Source organism: Acinonyx jubatus, chromosome D2 (assembly GCF_027475565.1).
Source record: "Acinonyx jubatus isolate Ajub_Pintada_27869175 chromosome D2, VMU_Ajub_asm_v1.0, whole genome shotgun sequence".
Taxonomy (NCBI): Eukaryota; Metazoa; Chordata; class Mammalia; order Carnivora; family Felidae; genus Acinonyx; species Acinonyx jubatus.
This window is the reverse complement of record NC_069393.1, coordinates 71,389,129-71,410,721: the sequence shown is the minus strand read 5'-3', so window position 1 is coordinate 71,410,721 and position 21,593 is coordinate 71,389,129. Positions and strand designations below refer to the sequence as shown.

General features: G+C 36.3%; 1 protein-coding gene across 2 annotated transcripts in view; it reads right to left on the bottom strand.

The window, feature by feature from the left end:
• Window positions 1-8,856: 8,856 nt before the first annotated feature.
• The window catches only part of CCDC172 (coiled-coil domain containing 172), a 68,268-nt gene continuing 55,531 nt past the window's right edge, over window positions 8,857-21,593 (bottom strand). Inside the window, exons 8-11 of one of the 2 annotated variants that reach the window (XR_008292399.1) lie at window positions 19,838-19,925; window positions 18,938-19,003; window positions 10,892-10,981; window positions 8,857-9,714 (exon numbers count right to left, since the gene is read on the bottom strand). Coding sequence is in view for 1 of the 2 variants with exons in the window: in XM_015071308.3 (XP_014926794.3) it covers window positions 18,968-19,003; window positions 19,838-19,925 (124 nt within the window). In the remaining variant the exon portion in view is untranslated. Of the gene's footprint in view, window positions 9,715-10,891; window positions 10,982-17,624; window positions 19,004-19,837; window positions 19,926-21,593 lie in introns of those variants that run through there. The other variant, XM_015071308.3, reaches the window with a different exon arrangement.

Here is a 21,593-nt window from a genome sequence, read left to right as displayed (position 1 = left end):
TCAGAAAACAATTTAAATTCTTATGACTCATACTTGAGAACAAAATGTCCTCAGACAGTGGAACACAGGTGTAACAGGTGTCGGTCAGCCCTGCAGTCTCTGTCTCATGCTCCCCAGATGAGAAATCATAACGTACTCTGGATAAGGAATGAAGAAATGTTGACGTAATTTGCTGTATTCCCTGTGTACCTTCTGCCACAGGAAAATATTTTTGTGGACTATCTTGCTCAGCTTGATCTGACAGGTCTCAATGACATAAACTGTTTGTGCAGCTGTTATTAGATAAGATGGGCATTTAAAAAAAAAGAATCACAGGATGCATGTGAACCCAGGTGAAAAAAGTGGTGGTTTCCATGAGGAATCAAGAGAGTGCGAGAGCTGACAGTTAACCACATTTGGAAACAAGACTTTTCAAATGGGAAACTCTAATTACTCCTGTATGCTCTACCAGTAAATCCTTTACCTAAGACTGATACCTTCCTTTGGCCCAGATTGATTAAGCCCAAACCAATTTTCTGTCATTGAGATGGTTCAGCTACTAGGAAATGTTGAAAGCTGGGTGAATATTAGGACACACAATGATGTGTGTCCTTACATATTTTATCCCATCTTCAAGCAACCTCATCTACATTTTTTTTTAAAGTTTTTTACATTTATTTGTTTTTGAGAAACACAGACAAAGCATGAGCGGGGGAAGGGGCAGAGAGGGAAGGAGACACAGAATCTGAAGCAGGCTCCAGGCTCTGAGCAAGCGGTCAGCACAGAGCCCAATGCGGGGCTCGAACCCAGGAACCGTGAGATCATGACCTGAGCCGAAGTCGGACGCTCAATCGACTGAGCCACCCAGGCGCCCGACCTCATCTAAATTTTTAACAAAAACAGTTCATTCAGTGACTCATTTATTCAACAAACGTCTTTTAACCACTCACTAAAATATTTTTTCCACTCTTGTATTTTTAGTACCTAGCACTGGCCTTGGCATAATCGTTGTTTAATAATCATTTATTTGACAAATAAAATAATAAATGAAATCAGGTGCTGTGCTAGGCAGGATGGGTATGTTTTCATCCCTACCTTAGTTGACAGCATTTGAAACAGCTGCCCATCCTTTTCTTCCTTAAAGTTCTGTTTCTAGGCACACTCTATGTCACACTCACCTGTTTCTGCTCCTACCTCTTGGGGAAATCCTCACTGTTCTTCCTCACTGTTCTTCCCTGACTCCTCCTCTACTTGCCCATTAACTTTTGGGAGTTCCTTCAGAGTCTGTCATAAGCCTTCTACTAAGTCTACTCCCTCTTCCCCGGTCATTTTATTCATCTCCAAGTCTTCAATTACTGCTTCTATGTGGACAACAAATCTTTATTTCCAATCTGTCTCTCTCTTGAGTGACAGATCATAGATCGAATTGTCTCTGGGTTTCTCCCCTTTGATCTTACAGACACCTCACATTCATCTGCATCAAACTGGAGCTTATCCTTTCCTCTTCACCTTGCTTCAACATGCTTCTACCCCACAACAGCAGTCCCATGCAACCTAGTGTTCAAGCTAGAAAACTGGGAGTCATGTGTGAGTCCTTTGTCTTCTTTACTTCTTTCTACTTCGTTCTATGCAACCAATCATGAAGTCTTCTTAATTCTAGGGCTTAAATTTCCCCCAAATCTGTCTCCTCTTCCCCAATCTTCTTTACAATGATTTTGGTCCAAATTGCTCTCAATGTTGACCTCCTCCTACTACAATAGGGTTCAATCTCTCTGCCTTCAGTCTCGTGCCTCTTCAATTTCTTACCCATACTGTAGTAGGAAAGAATGATTCAATGTAAATATGGTCATATTCTTCTCCTTCTTGAAACTCCTTGTCCATTGACCTCTAAGTAAATGCAAACAGCTGAAACAGCTTAATAATGCATTCCAAGATCTGGCCTATGCTGTTTCCGTACTATATGAGGTTCAGTTCCTTGAACACTCATGGTATCATTTCTTACCTCAGAGCTCTCACCCAGGTCCTTCTGTCTTCCCGAAACACTCACCTCCCATCTCCACAACACCCTTCATCATGCTAACTCATTCATTCTCTCCGTGCCTATTACCACAGTGCTCTTACAACTTGTGTCACACAATTTAACACATAATCTGTAATTTTTTTCTTCCCCATTAAAATAAGCTTTGTTAGCGCAGGGACAATATGTTTATTGAAATCCACCATCTTGCTGGCATTAGCATCAGTCATGTCCAGTACATTGTAGCCACTCAATAAATACCTGTTGACTAAATGAATGAAAAAAATGGCATTCAAACAAAAATAAAATAGAGTCTCTGCCCTCAAAGAGGCTGGAGGAAACAGAGAGGCAAAATGATTAATTATAATTGAGCCAAAATTATGTGTCATGACGTAGATATGTGTAAAAGTTAAACAAGAGGTGAAGGGCTGATTATTTTTGCCTGTATTGAGAAGGACCCAGAAAGGCTTTATTGAGAAAGTGACACCTGAAGCAAACCTTGAAGAATAAGTAGACATTCACAGTGCTTGGGATACAGAAGAGTACTTTTGCTGGTAATGCCCAACATTAATTCCACCTCCTCGTTGTAACAGCACTACCATTTTCTTTTGAAGAACTAGCTTTCTCTTTCCTCAGTGGACTGATCTCATTCCTTGGAACCCCCCCCCCCCCACTCTCACCCCCCGCCAGCCACCCCAGAGTGGCCTGGCCAATCAGAATCGTAGAGAGTGGTTCAGGTGCAGGCACCTAGTCCATGCGGGCCAATGAGAACCAGTTCAGAGACTTGCCAGGACTAGTAGAGAAGGAGCACTCTTTCCATGGGGATAGCTAGACTGCGGATAAAACCCTGAAGCTGCTAGTAGCCATCTTTGCCACCATATTGGCAGAGTTCACCAGCAGATGAAGCTGCAAGAGTGGAAAAAGTGGATCTCGCGATGGAGACAGAGTGTGGTCTAATTCCTTTGTTTAAGCCCTTGGACCTAGCTGTGCCGAAGGCTAGTACGTATTCCAGGACTTAACTACTTAAGCATGAGACAGCACATTCCTTCTTTGTTTTTTTAAGCTAGTTTGGGTTGGATATCTGATCTTTTACAAGTAAAAGTGTCCCAACTTACTCAACATTCAGTAATTAACTACTTGAACGTGTACAAAAGTAACAGGCAGAAAACACAAAACAAGGTTTCAGGTCAAAGGAATAAATGGCATTAAGTGAAGGAGGAAATTAAGTTTTAAACAGCTTAATTTAACTTCTCTTAAAAATGGGAGAACATATATACATTCCTGTTCTCAGCAGCCCATAGATGCAGGGCATTTCATGCTTCTTAAGGCACCCACCTGAAGGTTCCTTTTCCCCTGTCAAATTGTCATACATAATAATGATACATTATAAAGAAATTGTCCAGTTTTGTTCAAAGAAGGCTATGTATTTTGTTCATGTTCTGAACAAAAAGATTGAAGGCAGTGTTACAGAGCTCATTTATTATCTCTATTTTCAGCTATTACAATCAATCCTTAAACCAACCATTATGATGTCATTCCTCTTGACACGCACCAGGAAACAATTCCTATTCTTAATTTATAACCAAAAGATTTGCATAATCTGTACTATATTCAAACAGCATATATTATGACTAGAGCATTGCCAGCTTATGATGACGTAGTTTCACTACCTTTCCTATATGATCAAATTACACATCTACTGAAGTAGATCTTTTCAACTTGTCTTGTGTAACTTTAATATCACAACTTTTCTATACACACAAAACCTCATTTCTCTTTCCTAACATAGTTCAAACATGGTTCTGTTTTAGACAGTCTTATGCCTGGCACACCTTTCTTTTTCTTAATTGGAAATCCAAAATTTATATACTAAAGAATTTATGTAACAAAAAATATTAAAAGGGCCCGGTTGGCTTTTGTATCTCTACAACTCAGGTTCTAAATTAACTTCAGCATTTGCTAAAATGCTCTAGTAGACAGAAGTTCATAGGCTTAATACTAGTGCTGAAAATTATACCTGGAGATCCCACTAACTTTAAACATCATGATCTCTACAATCTTAAGAAGGAAACTAAATGTAATATAAGGGAAAAATAGATATGCCTTACTTTAACTGTAGCCTTGCCTAAACTTCCTCTAGTCATAGTACCCTATGGCCTAAAATATCCCATACTGGGTATAGATGTTCTAACATCTATATGTTATATAGTGAGATATATATATATATATATATATATACACACACACATATATATATATATATGTGTATATATATATGTATATATATATAATAGTGAATAATAAATGAAAACTAAGAAAGTTTTTGGCATTTATAAATTAGCTTGATAAATGAGACCTCATGGATTCCCAGTTAAAATATTTAATTTGTTCCAGCGTACATTAAAACAAAACTTTCAAAGATAGAAACTTATTATATAAGGCCTAATTAATAAAGGATTGATCATCTCACCGCTTCTCCATTTAATAGTCCAATTTTTGCCTGTTTTTACATTTTTACCTGGAAAAAAATAAAGCACATTCTGTGGTGGATTACTATAGACTGTAAGTTACCCATTAAAGCTCTATCCCCAATATCCAATATTCTTAAAATTACTGATTCCATCCAGTCAATAACTATAAATGAAATTGTTCTATCCCTTGCTTTGTGTAGAGATTACATGGGTGCTTCCATCGGTAAACACTTATCAAACTCCACTCAAAATCTGTGCATTTTATTGTATATGAATTACATCTCAAACGGTGACTTAAATTTAAAGAAAAAACAACTGCAAAAAAATATATAGAGCGTTGTTTCACATAGCAACAGTGTGCTTTTCACGTAAGCTAGAGAGGACTTTTTTCCTTTAAAAACAAAAACAAAAACAAAAACAAAAACATGTACTTTTACTGAAGTCATTATAAGTTGATTTATACTGCCTTGCATGAGCCCATTGTTGTATTTTAGGAACTTTGTGAGCCAGCTGTGAAGCTATTGTTATCTTGAAATTGGCCATGGTGGTAGCCTTTACAACACATTACAAATCAGGGCTCCTCCCACCCCCATCGTCTCAGAGAGCTGGTTTACTAGCACGTCACCGTATTTGATTTATATTAAAATAAAGATCTACTTTGCATGTCATGTTTAGAGTTATGGTCCATAAACAAAGCAAACTTCCCAAAAAATAGTTTTATAAAGATTATTTGTATTAACACAGACTATCAATCTCTCCTTGCCTGCTCCCCTTTACTGCTGCCAGGCAGTAACTTCAACTTTTTTGGCTGTTAATTTTTTTAATGTTTATTTTTGAGAGACACACAGAGAGAGAGAGCACGAGTAGAGGAGGAGCAGCGAGAGAGAGGGAGACACAGAATCTGAAACAGGCTCCAGGCTCTAAGCTGTCAGCATAGAGCCCAACGTGGGGCTCGAACCCACGAACCCTGAGATCATGACCTGAGCCAAAGTGACCCAGGTGGCCCTGTGGCTATTAATTTTTGAATTTGCTTTCATGTCACTAAATAACATGCTGCTTTTTGTTTTCTTTCCAGTTTTGGCATTATCTGCTGATTTTCTACATGGAGGATATGAATTTAGTCTTTTTTCCCACAAAACATCTACCATCATCACAAACACATTTCTTCCCACCTCTAGCCTTCCAACATTGTGTTATACTTTAGTTAGATCAATAGTCAGTGTTTACACTGATATGATTATGAAAATATGTATAGACAAGCTGTGTAGGATTATGATTGGTATTACTCATCCTTCCTTGCACACCTTTTTGTTTTCTCTGGAGTTAGTAATATTCTTGTGATTTATTTTATTTACTGAGTTTTCTATATACTTAGCACTGACCAAAACTCTACTCCAGTTGTTTAAAATTCCTCTCAATATTTCCAACATGTAAGTATCGTAGAAATTCCACTTTGGAAACACCTCTCTAGAGGCTACTCTCATTCAGATCAGTTGCTCTCCAGGCTGATACACAGCTTTGATCCTGAGAGTTATCGTCTCCTTATCTATAAGATTCTCATTACCTCGCTTGTGAATTGGTAAAACAATTGTTGGATCAGTCATCCTAATATTGTTGAGAAGTTCAAAGCATTCTGACTCCTGATCCCTTAGAGGTGACCTAGTTTTCACTTTGTAAGTTCACAGGATCTTACTTTTGTCTTTCATATTCTAAAATCGTGTGATGATGCCATTTGGACAGCAGGTCTATGCATTGATTCTATTAGGCTCTTAATGGGTTCTTTCAATCTAAAAACTCAGGTCCTTTAATTCTTGAAAAATTTCTCTGCTTTTTCTGTTCTCTTTCCAAACTCCTATTATTTAGATATTGAACAAAATGAACTGATTCTCAAAATTTACCTTTCTCTCCTAGTTTTCCTCTTTTTTGTTTTTATGCTCTACTTTCTGGGACATCTCCTCAACTTTACCTTTTAGCTCTTTTATTTTAAAAATCTTCTGATAACATTTTAAATTTCATTTATTTGCATCTTATAATGGCAAATATCTTCTCATATCTCAGGATATCAAGGATTTTTTTTGAAGTTTTCACTTCCCTGCATACTGTCTTCCAAGTTGCTTTTCCCCCTATTTGTTTGGATACGTCCTCTTCTTGTTAAAGGTATGTCTTGTGGATATTGATTGATTCCATTTAAGAATGAGGCTGTAAAATGTTTTAAAATTTCTGGACACATGGGTGGTACTTGTCAGCTGTGAATTTCACTCTAGAGTGATCTGGCTGGACTGTTTCATTGAAAACTTTCTTTCCTTAAGTCTTTTCTGTTGAGCTTCCTCAGAGAAGGATATTCCAGTCTTTTGCTTGGAGTGGTGTGGTTCTCAAACCTGAATGTATATCAGAATCACATAGGTGGCTTGTTAAAACATAGAATGCTGGGCCCCACCTATAGCTTTTCTGAGAGCCCTAAAATTTGCATTTCTAACACGTTCCTAGATAATACTGATGCTGTTAGTCCTGGGACCATCCTTGGAGAATATTGGCTGGCCCTTTTAAAGGATATAAATTTGATTGTCCAAAACAAGACCTAAGTTAAAGAGTTGGACTTACAACATTTAGAATGTAAGCTTTTCTTAATCTCTCTGTTTTCGGTAATTATACTCCATCCTCAACAGCGCCTGGTACTCTCTGTCCAGAGGCCTTCTGTTTTACAGTTTCCAGAAAATAAGCCTAAGATCTTTTGCCAGAGTTGGGGAGGGGCTGTTCCTAGCTGGAATGGCGAAGAGGATCTAAGGATCTAAGGGTCTCAGGGTTTCTTAAATACACATTCAACCAACCAATCCCTTTTCTTTTCAATTCTACCTTTACCTCCCTCCCCTTATAAAGGTACATAAGATTGCCAATTTCCAAGTGTTTTGAGAATTCTTGAGGGGAAAATCAAGACGGTTTTCACCTTTCTCTCACCAGTTTTGGAAACTGGATCTACTTTTCTCAAGTTTGCTAAGTCATTGGCTAAGTCATGTCCCACTCATCCATCTACTTCCAGCTTCCAAATTGTGTCACTACCAGCTCTTCTCCATCATTTTCTCTTTGCCGTTTTATGCTTTTAAAAGAAAATCATTAGGTTAAAGTTTGTGTTTAATCTGCTGCCTTTAACTGGAAGTTAGATAACTCTTTAGTATCCAATAAATGATATTCGCAGACTAATTGTATTTCAGAATATAGACGTAACAAAAGCAGATTGAACCATCCCCTAAAGTTCTGCCAGGCTGGTCAGTTCAGTTGTTGCCGACTTGGCAAAAGCTATAAACTATGTCTGCATGGGAAAATCTGCTTCACAGCTTCAGACTGCACCTCTCCCACAGCCAAATGTGTCATGGGTCTGGGATACAAGCCACACATAGAAATCCTGGTGTCTCAAAGCAAGACATCAACGTGATTGGACTAGAAGGTTCATCTTTGCATACAAAGAACAACACTAAAAACATTAATACCATGCTAAGGTACTCTATCTGTTCCACATGGTCTTCTGCCCAAGAACAATGAAAATGACTCACTGAGCATAATTATGCTAGCTCCTAAGGTCAGAATTATGCTAGCTCCTTTATACGCTCTGTCTCATAGAATCTTTACAACAACCCCACACAATAGGTATTATTTTACTCTTTTATTACCAGTTAGGTAACTGAATTCCAAAAGGGTTACGTAACTAACCCAAGGCCACACAGGACAGGGCAGAGCCAGAAGAGGAATGCAGGCCTGTCTAATTCAAAAGCTACCACATGACCATTTTGAAATTGAGTGAGTTAAAAGCAAATACAAATATTTACTTTGGACACAAAACCCAAGTGAATTTCATAAGGCAACACAGTGTACTTGAATTTAAGTTTTTTACAGATTTGGAACACATCTTATTTTGTGTAGGTATGACCTATACACCATCGGAGCAAAACTTCAAGAAATACTCATTAAATTGAATTGAAGACGGTTATAATATATTTAATAGCTCTATGCATAATACACAAGAACAGGTTCATTCAAGACTATTGTATCTATGTCTGGCAAGTCACTAGACAGACTTCTGCCAAGGGAAATCAAAAGGACAGATAACCCCTCAGAGAAGTAATACACAGAAGTAATAAAAGTAATATTACTTTTATTATTTACCATTACTTACTTACCATTACTTTGCAATATCTTCTGTCTTTCTAAATAAAAAGATTCCAAACATTTGAACCAACAAGGTGGTTTTTCCAAAGGGTACTCTGAGGGTGGATAATTTTGCTTTAGTATATAAAGGTCACTCCAAAGTTTTATGTTCTTTGGGGAGTCCTCCAAATGAAGATTTTTACCAGAGAAGAGAGATTAAACTAGGGGTAATGATCACATTTTCCAATCTAAAAAGGGGACCAAACTCCTTTTATTATCCGTGAAAGTAATCCAGTAAAACAGATAAACAAGATAAGAGTGGGCAACAAGGGAAGTGAAAAATAAGAGAAAAAAATTTATTAAAACATATTTGGCAGAAACTCAGAAAGACAGAGATGTTAACAATTAGGACAAAAGGAGATGAAGAAAAAAATGCTAACTTAGAACTGCCCATGAAATGTCTTTGTTATAGAACTACAAGACCCACTTGCCTGGGAGGGGGGGAAATCACTCAACTACATTATGTTTTCACTTTATTGCAGGCCAGAAGATGGGCCACAGAATCATAAACAGTAAAATGCCATTAACTAATATTGAATTTTTCTTTCAATTTAAAAGGACTTGCTAAGAAACTGAACACAAAATGTGCCACACAGGTAAGAAGGCAGCTTAGCCTGTTTTAGAGAGCACAAGCATTTCATCGATGTGCTAGGCAGAGTAACGCCCCCTTCCAAAGACGTGCACATCCTGATCTCCAAAATCTATGAATATGGTGAGTTACGTGGCAAAGAGAAACTGGCTGACCTTGAGGTAGAGAGACAAGACCGGACTGTCCAGGTGGGCCTCATAATCACAAGGGTCCTTGTAAGTTGAAGAGAAGGGCACAAGAGGGAAACCAGGGAGACTCAACGTGAGAAGGACGTGGCTTACTGGGCTGGCTGGAGTAAGGTGCAGGAAGGGGTCATGTGCCACAGAATGTAAGCGGCCCCCAGAAGCTAGAAAAGGCAAGCGTTCTATACATCCTACCCTAGAGCCTCCGAAGGAACGCAGCTCTGACATCTCGCTTTCAGTCCAGTGAGGCCCACGTCACACTTCTGACCTCCAGAACTGTAAGATAACAAATGTGTGTTGTTTTAAGCCACTAAATTTGTGGTAATTGTCACAGCAGCAGTGGGAAACTAATACATCTGACCAGCCACTGCATGTAAACTCATTGTTAGTCTTCCCTTATTCTTTAAAGCAAGCCAGTAGACCCTCATGTTTTGCACAGCAAAAATAAAACGATCACTTTTTTGTTACAACAAAAATTGACTCTATTTTTCAGTTTCAAATAAATGTATTCCCAGTTAAACTCAATTAAGGAGGTGTTATGAAAACAGAAATCAGAACTGAATTAAACATGTATTTGTAGCCTGTTTAGTACATCATCGTCATTGCATAGTATCGCTGTAGCGTAGCCAAATCTGCTTCTTTCTTCACTTGCAGAATGGAGTAACCAAACACCCTTCCCTAAGAAGAACTTCCTCCACTGGTTTATATGTAGTTCTTAATTCTTTAATTCTAGTCGTCTGTCATCAGCTATGTTTTTCTAGATGCTTCCTCCATTCCTTCTAAAGTGTTCCCATACTGGTGAGTATTCCCAACTCCCCTTTTAACAATATCAAGCTGTGAATGTGAATGGCCAATGGTAATTGGTTGTACTGAGAGCAAATTTGAATTTGGGGGTGGGGGAAATCACCAGAACAAGAATTTGAGAAAGAAAGAATTGTAGGTACCTATTCAAAAGTTAATATTAAGTAGGTTGTTTTTTATTTTGTTTCAAGTTTGTATTTCAATTCCAGTTAGTCAACATATAGTGTAACAGTTTCAGGAGAAGTACAGTTGTTCAAATCTTCCGCATTCCCCTCCTTTCACCAAGAGTACTGAAGATGATTAGGTTTCAAGCCAATCTATAAAACTTAATCAACCCGTTAAGTATGTGAAGTGCAAATTAATCATATGCATGAAGTCTTCCACACGTACTGGGTACCTGCAATGTGCAAGGCACTTTGATATGAATTCGAAATGCAAAGATAAATGAAAATTCTTGCCCTCATATAGTTCACAATCCAGAGGAGACTAATAATTATACCACTGCTAGATAGTACTATAATGTGCATTTAGCAAAGGTTCAGTGAGGCAGAGAGGGCATACTTGATTTGCCTGATGGTATAAGGAGACACGTGGTAGAGAAAGAAACACTTGGGCCATATCGGAAAGGAATGAATATTCTTATTCCAATTACCTCCACTTGCTGGGAAGGAGGAAGCAGTGGCCACCATTGGAGAAGAGGCAGTTTAAACAGCCTTGGTACCTGGTTAACTTCTCTCTGCATCTATGAAAACAAAACAAAACAAAACAAAACAAAACAAAACATCTCTTTGTTGCATTTCTAAACCCAGGCTACGTTTTATGAATTGGGAAAGATAGCACTTATTAGAGAGCATTGAATTTAGGTAGTCCTGGGTTCAAATGTGCCTGGAAACTGTCACTGCATTATCTTGGTAATTTTCTCAGGCTTTCAACCTCTGGTTTCTTGGCTATAAAGCAATCACCAACATCACCATCTTCCAAGATAGTGGTGAAGAGTAGAGATGGTTTATATAAATCACCTAGCATGAGAGATCAAAAATGGAATTCTGAATTCGGATTCTAACACCAATCCACACATAAGTCAAGTGTTCATGGATCAGGAAATTCACCGAACTCTTCAAGAATCTCTGCCAAGTTTAACCCAGGCCCCTCAGAAAATAAAGCAAAATGCAACACAACTAAATCCATCTCCTATTTAACTGAAGAATAAATCTAGCAGCTCTGAGTCTGAATTGTTTTGTCACTTGACAACAATTCTCAGGAAGAAGTGTAAGTTCTGTAAGCAAAAAGACCACATCTTTGTCACCTTCGGTCCCATACTACAATTATCATGATTTCTTGTGTAGTAGGTGCTAATTTTTCACCTTAAAATGTAGTGATAGCCTGCATGCATGTAAACGATAGAGATTATACTTTCTTGGACATTATAATTTTGAGCTAACAGCAGCGCCAAGAATATATCTCTACTAAATGATTTATAATGTGAGACAAGGAAAATCACTCAAACTAAATCCATTTATTTAAGAAATAAGCTATTTGAGTACATACTATGTGTCAGGCACTGTCCTGGGCACTGGGGAGACAGCAGTGAAAGACATAAAAATCTCTAACTTAATGAAGCATATATATTCTAGTCTGAAAGACTGAATATGACAGAGTTTATAACTAATAAAAATAATAGGATAAGCACTAAGAGAAAAAGCAGAAAGGAAAGGCAGGTTATCAGGGAGACTACGGCAGGGTGGTAGCCATGTTGTGATGGCAAGAGCTCCCCAGATTCTACAAATATTTTGAAGACAGAAACAACAGGATCTGCTGGTGGACTGGTCATATGAAATGCTGTCAAATATTCGACAACTAGGATATTCTTGGAGTCAACAGAGATTCACCCCAATTTCCCTTCATCAACAGAATTGTGCTAGAAACTATTTTAATCACTTAACTCCTGAAACAACATGAATTCTGTAGATGTTCAATGACAAGGAGACAGGAATTTTAAAGTAAAGCTTTAAAGAAAACACATATCTGGTGATAAAGGTGATGGGCAGGTCAATTGCCAAAGATCTTAAACAGAATGACTGCACTTCATTTGGTGGTCCACCAATTCATGAGTGAATCTTTGAAGATTAAAGATCAACAGTAAATAACAAAGGTTAACAAACTCAGAAGTTATATAAACAATCAATTTAATTTTACACTAACTTTTCATGCGGTGTCACAGCGCAAGTTTTATGTTTTTTAATTCAAAAATAAAGAAGATGTCTTGATTAAATAAGCTAGGTTCTTTTAATGTTAGCAAAAGTAGAAATAGTAGTATTACTAAAATTTCACTATTACAGCCCTTAAACTTTATATTTTCTGTAGGATACATGTCATACTAATTTGAAAATTAGTATCAAATACATATTTGAAAATTATATATGGAACAAATGAAAATTATAGATAGAGATTTAAAATCTATATCTACATAAATGGGGGAAGGAGGGAATAAAGGAAGGAAAGAAAGGAGAAAGGAAGAATCACTTGTTTATAAGGATTTGTCATTCCCAAATTTCCTCCATTTTTAGCTCATCTTGTTCAAGGTGGTACCAACGAAATCCAGCAGATGGCATTCATACATTTTTCTAAATATGGTGCTGCATAAAACCAAGATTGCTTAAACATTGTATTTCAGACCAGAAAGAGCGAGTAAATCACAGTCAGAAGCAAGTGCATTTCAAAATTTTCTATTACCATGGAGAAATAATGCTTTTAAGCTATTCTAATGCACATTCATAGCTTGCAAGCAACTTACAATTTTCACTTCCTATTCTGGTAGCTGGTGGAAAGTAGGCATTCAAAGCCATTACTTGCCAATCAACAGCTTGATAATAGAAAGCTGTAAGTAAACACTTAGAGACCTACAAACTTTTTCCATGATGGGATATGGAATCATTATTTTCTTCTAGTTTCTTTTCAACGCTTTTATTGGTTGTTCTACAAAGATAGGTTCTGAAATTAGCAAACATTATTACTGCCAATTTTTAGCTAAGTAAACATAAACTCAGAAAGAGTAAAAAATGAGAGGACAGAGTAAGAATCTATCAGCCAGGAAAGAATCAACAATAAATGAACCTAATTTCTTTAACTAGAGAATCAATAATTTATGTTCAAATTCTCAATTAATAAATATGGGTTACATGAACAAGTTAATTAAGGAGCCATATTTTCACATACACTTATTGAACACTTCCTAAATGCCAACACTGTTCCAGGCTTTGAGAAAAAAAAATGACGTATAAGTAATACCCCTGCTCTCATGGAACTTGTGTTTCATTGGTTAGAAACAGAAAAGAAAAAAAAAGACAAGAAAGATATCAGAAATGACAAGTAGTACGAAGAGCATTAAACTTGAATGTGAACATGTGACTACTTTAGATCGACTGTTTAAAGGAGGGCTTCTTTGAGGAGGTGACATTTCAGTTGACACCAGAATGATAGAGCAGAAAACCATAAAGAGATCAGGAGGAGGAGCATCCCAGGCAAGAGAAACAGTTCCTGAAATGATCCCAAGGCCAGAGTGAGCCTGGCCTATCTGGAGAGCAAAAAACCCAGTGTGTCTGGAGAGGAATGTTCAAGGAGGAGAGTGGCATGATACGAGTTCTGGGAGGTTGCCAGGAGTTGGGATGGATGGATGGGAGAATAGAAGGGGAACAGAAAGAAATGAACAAGAGTGCTAATTTCAGGTTAATCAGAGATTCTTTCATATGTTGCTCTTTTTGGAAGTTTTTCTGTTAGTTCACAATCCTGCCTTAGCAAGTACTGAAACATGAATATAACACTTATTATTTGATATTTTAAGAAGATGCCACCCCTTAGGTTATCACCTTAAATTATCAATGACCACAGGGTAGCATTGAAAAAAATACATCTGTAGAAAGTATAATAAAGTGGGATGAATAGGTATTAATTTCAAGCGATATCCGGGAGGTAAATTTTCAGTAATACTTGAATTGAGTCTGTTTTGTACTGATTTGCCCTTTTCTATTTATGGAGTGTAAAAGATATTCTTAGTTAATGATTTAGATTCACAGATTCTGATCGATGTTTTCTGGTCCACAAAGGTGTTTTAAGGGATTCTCAAATTTCTCTTATATTCTAATATTTATTTGTTGTGTAAGATTTTATTATAAGCAAATTTTCAAAAGCAATGTATTTTTAAGGCTGTTGGAACTGAAGCCCAAGCAATTAAAATGTAAATAAAGAGGCCCACTGCCCTCTGCGACCTCACACAAATCAGATTATCAATCAAAATCTCAGTTCCTCATGCAAAAACTGGGATATATGTTTAGTCTCCAACTAGAATCTCAATAAAGAGATGTGATTTTATTGGATAAAATTATTTTTATAAATACAACATTGACATTTTGCAAATTTTAATTGGCAATAGATTCTAGAGCTGACATTGCACTGACCTCAGGATTACTCCCATGTCACCCATTCCCAACCAGAAGCTTTCTTGTGTAAAGTCCACAAAAACTGTCAACAACCACACCATGTAATGGTGGTTTGAATTTGCAAATACTTTCTCTCAGCAATCACAAAGCCATATCCAGAAATATTCATTAGTAATTATATTTGCATCTATTAAATGTAGATTAAGAGGATTTTATTTTAACAAGATTTTATTTACCAACTAATTAGAATGACAATTTATTACAAGTATGAAAATAATTAACTTAGAATTAATAGAGTAGTATAGCTTTTCTGGTTGTAAGAGAGAAATAAAATCATTTCTCTCCCACTCTGTGGACCTTGTTTTGCACAGCTACTTATATCAGTCATTGTTATTAATTTCACATTTTTACTTACTCTTTATTTTCCTAGACATTTGAATTCTGGTGCTGTCAATTTCATAAAGGTCTTTTAAAGATAAATGTGCTATGTATCAAAAGCAGTTGTTTAAATAAGCTTTCAGTTCTGACAGCTTTGCTCTTGATACTTTTCACAGCAGCAGCAAGGAGAGCATTTTACCGTCAGTCATGGCTTTCTTTGTAATGCTTCCTTTTTCTTCCTCCAATCAAAGTAAATATGTCCTTACAACTAGCATTACCCTGCAAAATGTTTCCTCATGTTTAATGAACATGACCCTCAGTATAATGAACAACAACAAATAAACAAATGAAATCCCGATACTCCCTTATAGAACAGGGAGAATTATTACATTATTTCCTTCATACATCAGTCAGTGTCATCTCCATATTATTTGGTCAAATGTCAGTAAATGAACTTAAAAAAAAAAAGTTTCTTTGCCGGCATGATAATTAGATCATTAGTTGGCCAAGCAGAAATTTACTTAACTTGAAAGTATAATGTTTAGAAAGCGCAAATGCAAGTAACTATACATTCCTACCTCTGACATTTTCAAATACAACTTCATCTTCCCCTTTCTTCCATCAAAAAAAAATCTGTTGTCTTAAGATAAAAGGGCCACAAAACTCCAAGACTTAATCCCTGCTTCAGGCTAATGACAAAAAAAAAAATTTTCATTTTTTTAGTTCATATCCTGAAAAAAATTCCCTTGACAGAAAATGCTCTGAACTAGACTCCGAAAGGCAAATGCATTTGCTTCATTTCAGTTTTTCAGGATGACAAAGGAGAGAAGAGTCACGAAGAAACACAGAAGTTGACCTCAACAAAATCTGTTTCAAATATTAATATATTTTTTAGAACATTGGACAACTCCAAATTTCAAATGTTATGCTAGAAATAAATATTTGAATGACAGAACACCTTACCCTTGTACACCCAGGATTAAAAATCATATCATATTTATTTCTAATCATGTCACCGCACTGCTACTGTTTTCTGGGCTGCAAATAAATGACTTATTCATAATAATGTGACACAGTTATGTATGATTGATTGGTATGAAATAGAAAGGGACTTTGTCCTCAGTGTAAGCTTAGAACAGGGCCTGTTCAGTGCCCGCTATCCGTCCATCTGCAACCAGCCAGCTGAATTACCCTTCTGGTAAGAGACTCAGTAGATTTTCTCACAGTATAATATCCACTCTACAATAAATTACCAATCCCAATTGCCTCTGTTTTAAGACATTTCTAGATTGCAGTTCATCATAATTCTATGACTTGAACCTTATTTAGGACTCTTAACCATCTCATCATAGTTTTTCAAGGTTCAAGGAGAAAAAGACAAGCAGACAAAGTACTCCTCAATTTTTGTTTCTCTTATAAGAGAAAACACTGCTATTGATAAAACAATGAGTACTACAGAAATCTTCTTGACTCTCCATACCTTAAAGCTTTTCCTTTTCTTTGATTTTTTTCCTTCCGTTTCAATAATTAGGGCAGGGAAGGAAGAAAGGAATTTCTAGTCTAGTGGTCACGCTCCACATACTATAATTTTGTGGCTGTTTTTCCCCTAGCCAAATAGTGCCATTAATCAGCAGGAAAAATATGCAGCAAAGTATCTATACATCCTCGTATTATCCCCAACAGAGAGCTGAGAATGAAAAAGTTGCTTCTGGAAGAACTTCTGTCACAGTAAAGAACTATGGTGGCGTGCCCAGAACCTTGGAGCAGGATCACTGTTACTCTGGGTTAATTTGAGCTTTGGTTATAGATCAGTACAAGGAAAATTTAGTGAATTCACTTAGTGAATGAGCATTCATTTAAAAACTGCCTTTCTGTATAGCCAAAGTCTTGCTTCCAGAATAATTAAAGTCAGTCTGAGACACATTTTTACCCAGAAATTTCAGTTATTTATCCTACTTACGAGGTTTATGAATACTAATTCTTAAAAAAACTAAAAACTGACCAAATCTACTACTGATATTTTACTTTGACAGTACAGTTCAGTTTAGTACACTGTGATTTCTATTGATTGTTGTATTTCCTTTGTTTGGTAAAACTCTTCCTTTGATTACATTGATTCTAGAAGTCCCAGTTATTTTGTCTGGAATCACATGGGTAGTGCTTTGAATTACTCTAACATGTAACACTAAAATATTCATTTGATTGTTTGAAAATTACCTTAAATCTTAAAATATGCATTTTAAGCATTCTGAAATAATGAAAATACCTCATCTTCCATTTTTTCTCAAATTCAGTTCATATGAATCCTGATTCCATTAGTGAATATTTAATCTTGATATTCTGGATGATACACATATGAAAAGATAGTTGTATCGGTAAGAGTTTATTCTGCGTATATGTCATTGCATGTTAGTTATGCAAATAAGTGGCATATCTGTAGTTTACATTAATATTTAGCTACAAAACCAATAATGAACAAAAATTATTGGTAAGTGTAAGAGGCTTTATGTGTAAGCTCAATCTGCATATTAATAATAGAATACACATTTAATAAGTAGATATTCATGAGACTTAGAATTTAGATAGATAAATGGACTAAAATAAGACAAAACTGAAGTCACGACTAATCCCAATAACCACTTTCCGCTTTATATTTGCATATAAAATAGGGAGCAACTCCCTGGTACCATTAATTTTTTTCTTCTTAAGCAAAAATAATTTACTATCAAATATTTAAGGAATCAAAATAAGAAATCACTTCTGAAAATGCAAATTACTTAAACAGATGGCAACTGCTACACATCTCAAAGGAGAATTTTAACTTTACTAATTAAAAAAAATAAGAGTACAAAACAACATACACAGAAAACTATACCAAAATAGGACTTGCCCTGAAACTAGCCCACCTCACTGTCGGTAGATAGAAGACATCTGTAAACATCTCATATTTGATGTTAAACTAATTCAACTACAGCCGCAAAAGAAAACATGATTCTAACATTTGCACTCCGAACTTTGCAATATATCCCCAAATAGGTTTTGTTCCCCTCCCTGATTCACCACAGTTTAGGGCATTGTTGGACAATTTCCATCCACTTTTTTTTAGAAACTAGTGAAAAATACACCTTCCTAGGCGGGATTGCTAACTGTAGGAAGCTATGTGTTGCTGCAAATTTGGTGGAAATACCATGTTTGATCCAAACGTGAGTTTTAGTTGCGATGTTTCAGTCCACCAGCGAAATGAATCCTGATGGCCATAAGGAGATCATGCACCTCCCCAGGTGGATGACTTACTTCATTCTAACCAACACCGGCACTGGGAAGAGGACAGCAGGCACAAAATGCTGGGAAATGGCCGCAGGAGCCCCAGACTTAACTCTACAAAAATATCTAGAGAAAAGGGGAGAAAACTGGCTTTTGTAGATGAAAGGCCTCAGAAGACTTCTGTCAACAGACATTTTAAAGATTAGAGAAGGATTAAAATGAAAGTGAGCATCTTTGTTGAGGGAAATGGCACCAACAAAATGGGATCAATAATCTGATCGTTTCTCCCCACCGGTGTTTGACCAGACCCAAGGTAAACTGCAATAAAGAATGAACATCACAAAGTACAGATCAGCTTAAGGGTCAGGAGAGATAAGAAGCGGAGAGCACAATATCCACCTGTCCCTTCTTCTTCCTTTAGAAATAAAATCAAATCCCATAAGAAGCTTTAAAGTTCCACCAAGTAACAAGACATTACATTTTAAAAATGGTAATATGCCAATTCTAGATATCAACAACTTTGAACATTCAGAACCACACGTTTTCCACAAAAATCTGTTATAATGGGCACAGTTCGTGTATCCATCACAGGATTTGATTTTAAGGTGCTCTGATCAAACCTTGGATAGCTTTGGTCAATTGTCCACAAGTTATTTGTTTTCCTGAAGATCTTTCTGTGCCAATGTCTGAAAAGAAAAATATAATAATTTTTCATGAGGAAAAATGAAATTCTTATTGAAGGAATTCCATAAAGTTCATGTAAATTTAGCACAACAATAAATGGGCTTTTCTCAATTTTATTTTTGAAAATTTTCATAAAAAATTTAAATTTTAACATAAGCTATTGGAACACTTTTAAAAGAAATGTTTACAGAAAATAAATATGAAACAAAATGTAATGTAATAAATTAAAATGACATTTTAACATATTCTAAAGCTAGCTATATATGTCTTCCATTAAAATAGAGCATGGCAAATACTGCATTCATTTTATAAACAACCAAAGAGGTTAAAAGCAATTTAAAGTGCTCCCACACAATCCAAAAATAAGTTTCCAATAATTGAATCCAAAGTTCTTGAGATCATAAAAATCTGTAATAAAAAAGTTTTAAGATCAAATATAATAAAAGTATAATTTGTGCCTATCAAAAACAAAAAGCTTTTAAGCATTATGATAGTTAAAATCCTTCAGTGCATTAATCCTCTAACAACTGTTTCAGTCAAGGGAATGTTGTGAGGTCAGGTTTGAATTTTTTTGAAACTTAGTTTGAAATTGTATGTATTCGCTTTGAAGAGAACTTGCTTTATGTAGCACCTAACTCTCCAGGAACTCAAAAGACTTCACTGACTTAGATCCTGACTTTAGCCTGGTTCGTTGGTGCAGTTTTAATTTTTGTATCTAGTGAAAATCCATGTGAAGGGCAAACCACTAGATTGACGATATATCTCCCGGCACACCCATTCTCACCAATGGGTACAATAATACTGGACAGAAGTTAAAGAATCACTTGGTGGCTTACCAACTCCAGAAATTCTATTTCTGTTTGGAGAGCTTCATAAGCAGTTTGCATGTTGTCTTCCTTACAAAGTTCTAATTCTTTCTTAAGTCTGTTTTAAAGGAAAAATTCATGCTATGAGTTCAGCAATAAACTTTTACAGTAAGTTTTGGTTATATGGATAATGGCAGATTTGAGTTTAACACTAAAGAGTTTGGAAAGAAATTTTAATTCTCTAAAGACTATATAAAATTTGCAGAAGAAAAAAAAGCTTCCATAAAGAAAAAGGCAGACTAAATGCATAATAGGCAATTTTATGTTAGTTAAAAGAGCATCGCAGCTTAGTGGGAAAAATACAGTACTGTCTGAAGAGCTCTGTATTAGTCCTGGCCACTAACAAGCTGAATAACTTGGCTAACTCATTTCGCCTCTCTGAACCTAACCTGAAAAATTTAATTACAGAAAAAATTGACCTCTGAGATTTCTTCTTGCACTAAAATTAAACATTAACTTCATAGTACACACATGTAATTAGAATATATTTTAATTTTAGAGTAAGAAAGCAATACTTCTTTCTTCCAGTTAAGTCTTTAATCCTTAGAATATTCTGAAATTTAAAAAATATTTTATGTCTGTATTTCATGTAAAAAATAGTGAAAAGTCTTCTATTTCTAGCATTACAGACTTCCAAAAAGAAAAACATAAGCAAAAGCCATGAATGGCAATTGGAGAGGTAGAGAGCAAGGGCAGCCGGGGCAGGTGAGGCCAACCTAAGGGCGGATACCAAGAGCAATCCTGATGTCACAAACCTAAGCCAGTTGGGCCAGCCCCCAGGTGCAGAGACTAGATCAACTCGAACCTCTGCTGAGCTCCAACCCTTAAGGAAAGTCTGAAGGGGTCCTAGGCCAGTGGCATTCCCTGGACGCTAGGAGAAGCAAAAGAAAATCCTCTTGGAAGGAAAGTTGAACATATTTAGACCTACAGGCCTCCCACAGATTAAGAGGAAACCATGAGCTCAAAATCAGAGATCACCCAGCGTCCAAGAAGGCAAGTAAAAGTTAGAAGACACAATAAATAATACAGTATATCCGTAATATATGAAGAAGTACAAGTCAATAAGAAAAAGACAACACAATGGAAAATGGGCATACAAGTGCGTACACACACACACACACACACACACACACACACCCATACACACACCTCTACCAGATTATCCACAAAATGTGCTCAACTTTGTTAGTTATCAAAGAAACAGAAAAGAAAAACACAATGAAATGCTTGACACACATCAGAATAGCTAAAATGTAAAACAAGCAACAAGTATTGACAAAGATTATGACCATATGCCATAGGGGCTGCTTCTTCATATTTGGTTGCAGAATGAAGATGAGGAGAAATGTGGCTAACTCCCAATGAACATGTAGTGTGATTAAGAAATAAACACTCACTGCACATCACTGAGATTTAAGGGTTGTTTGCTTCTGAAGCATAATTTAGTCTAGGCCATTGGGGGTGGGGTGGGGGGCGGAATTAGAAAGTCTGGAGAAACTGAACATTGATGGCCACTAACACTCAAAAAACAAGAGGCACAAGGCCTCCTGATGGGAAAACATTCCATCTGTGCTATAGCTTTGCCAAAAAATCTCAACCTAAATTTGATCAAGCTTTTAGATCCAATTACCAATTTCCAAAAAATATATTAGGTCAAACAAATACATTTAACCATACAATGGGAACATAATCAACTACATCCAAATTGTGGGAAACTCTACAGGAT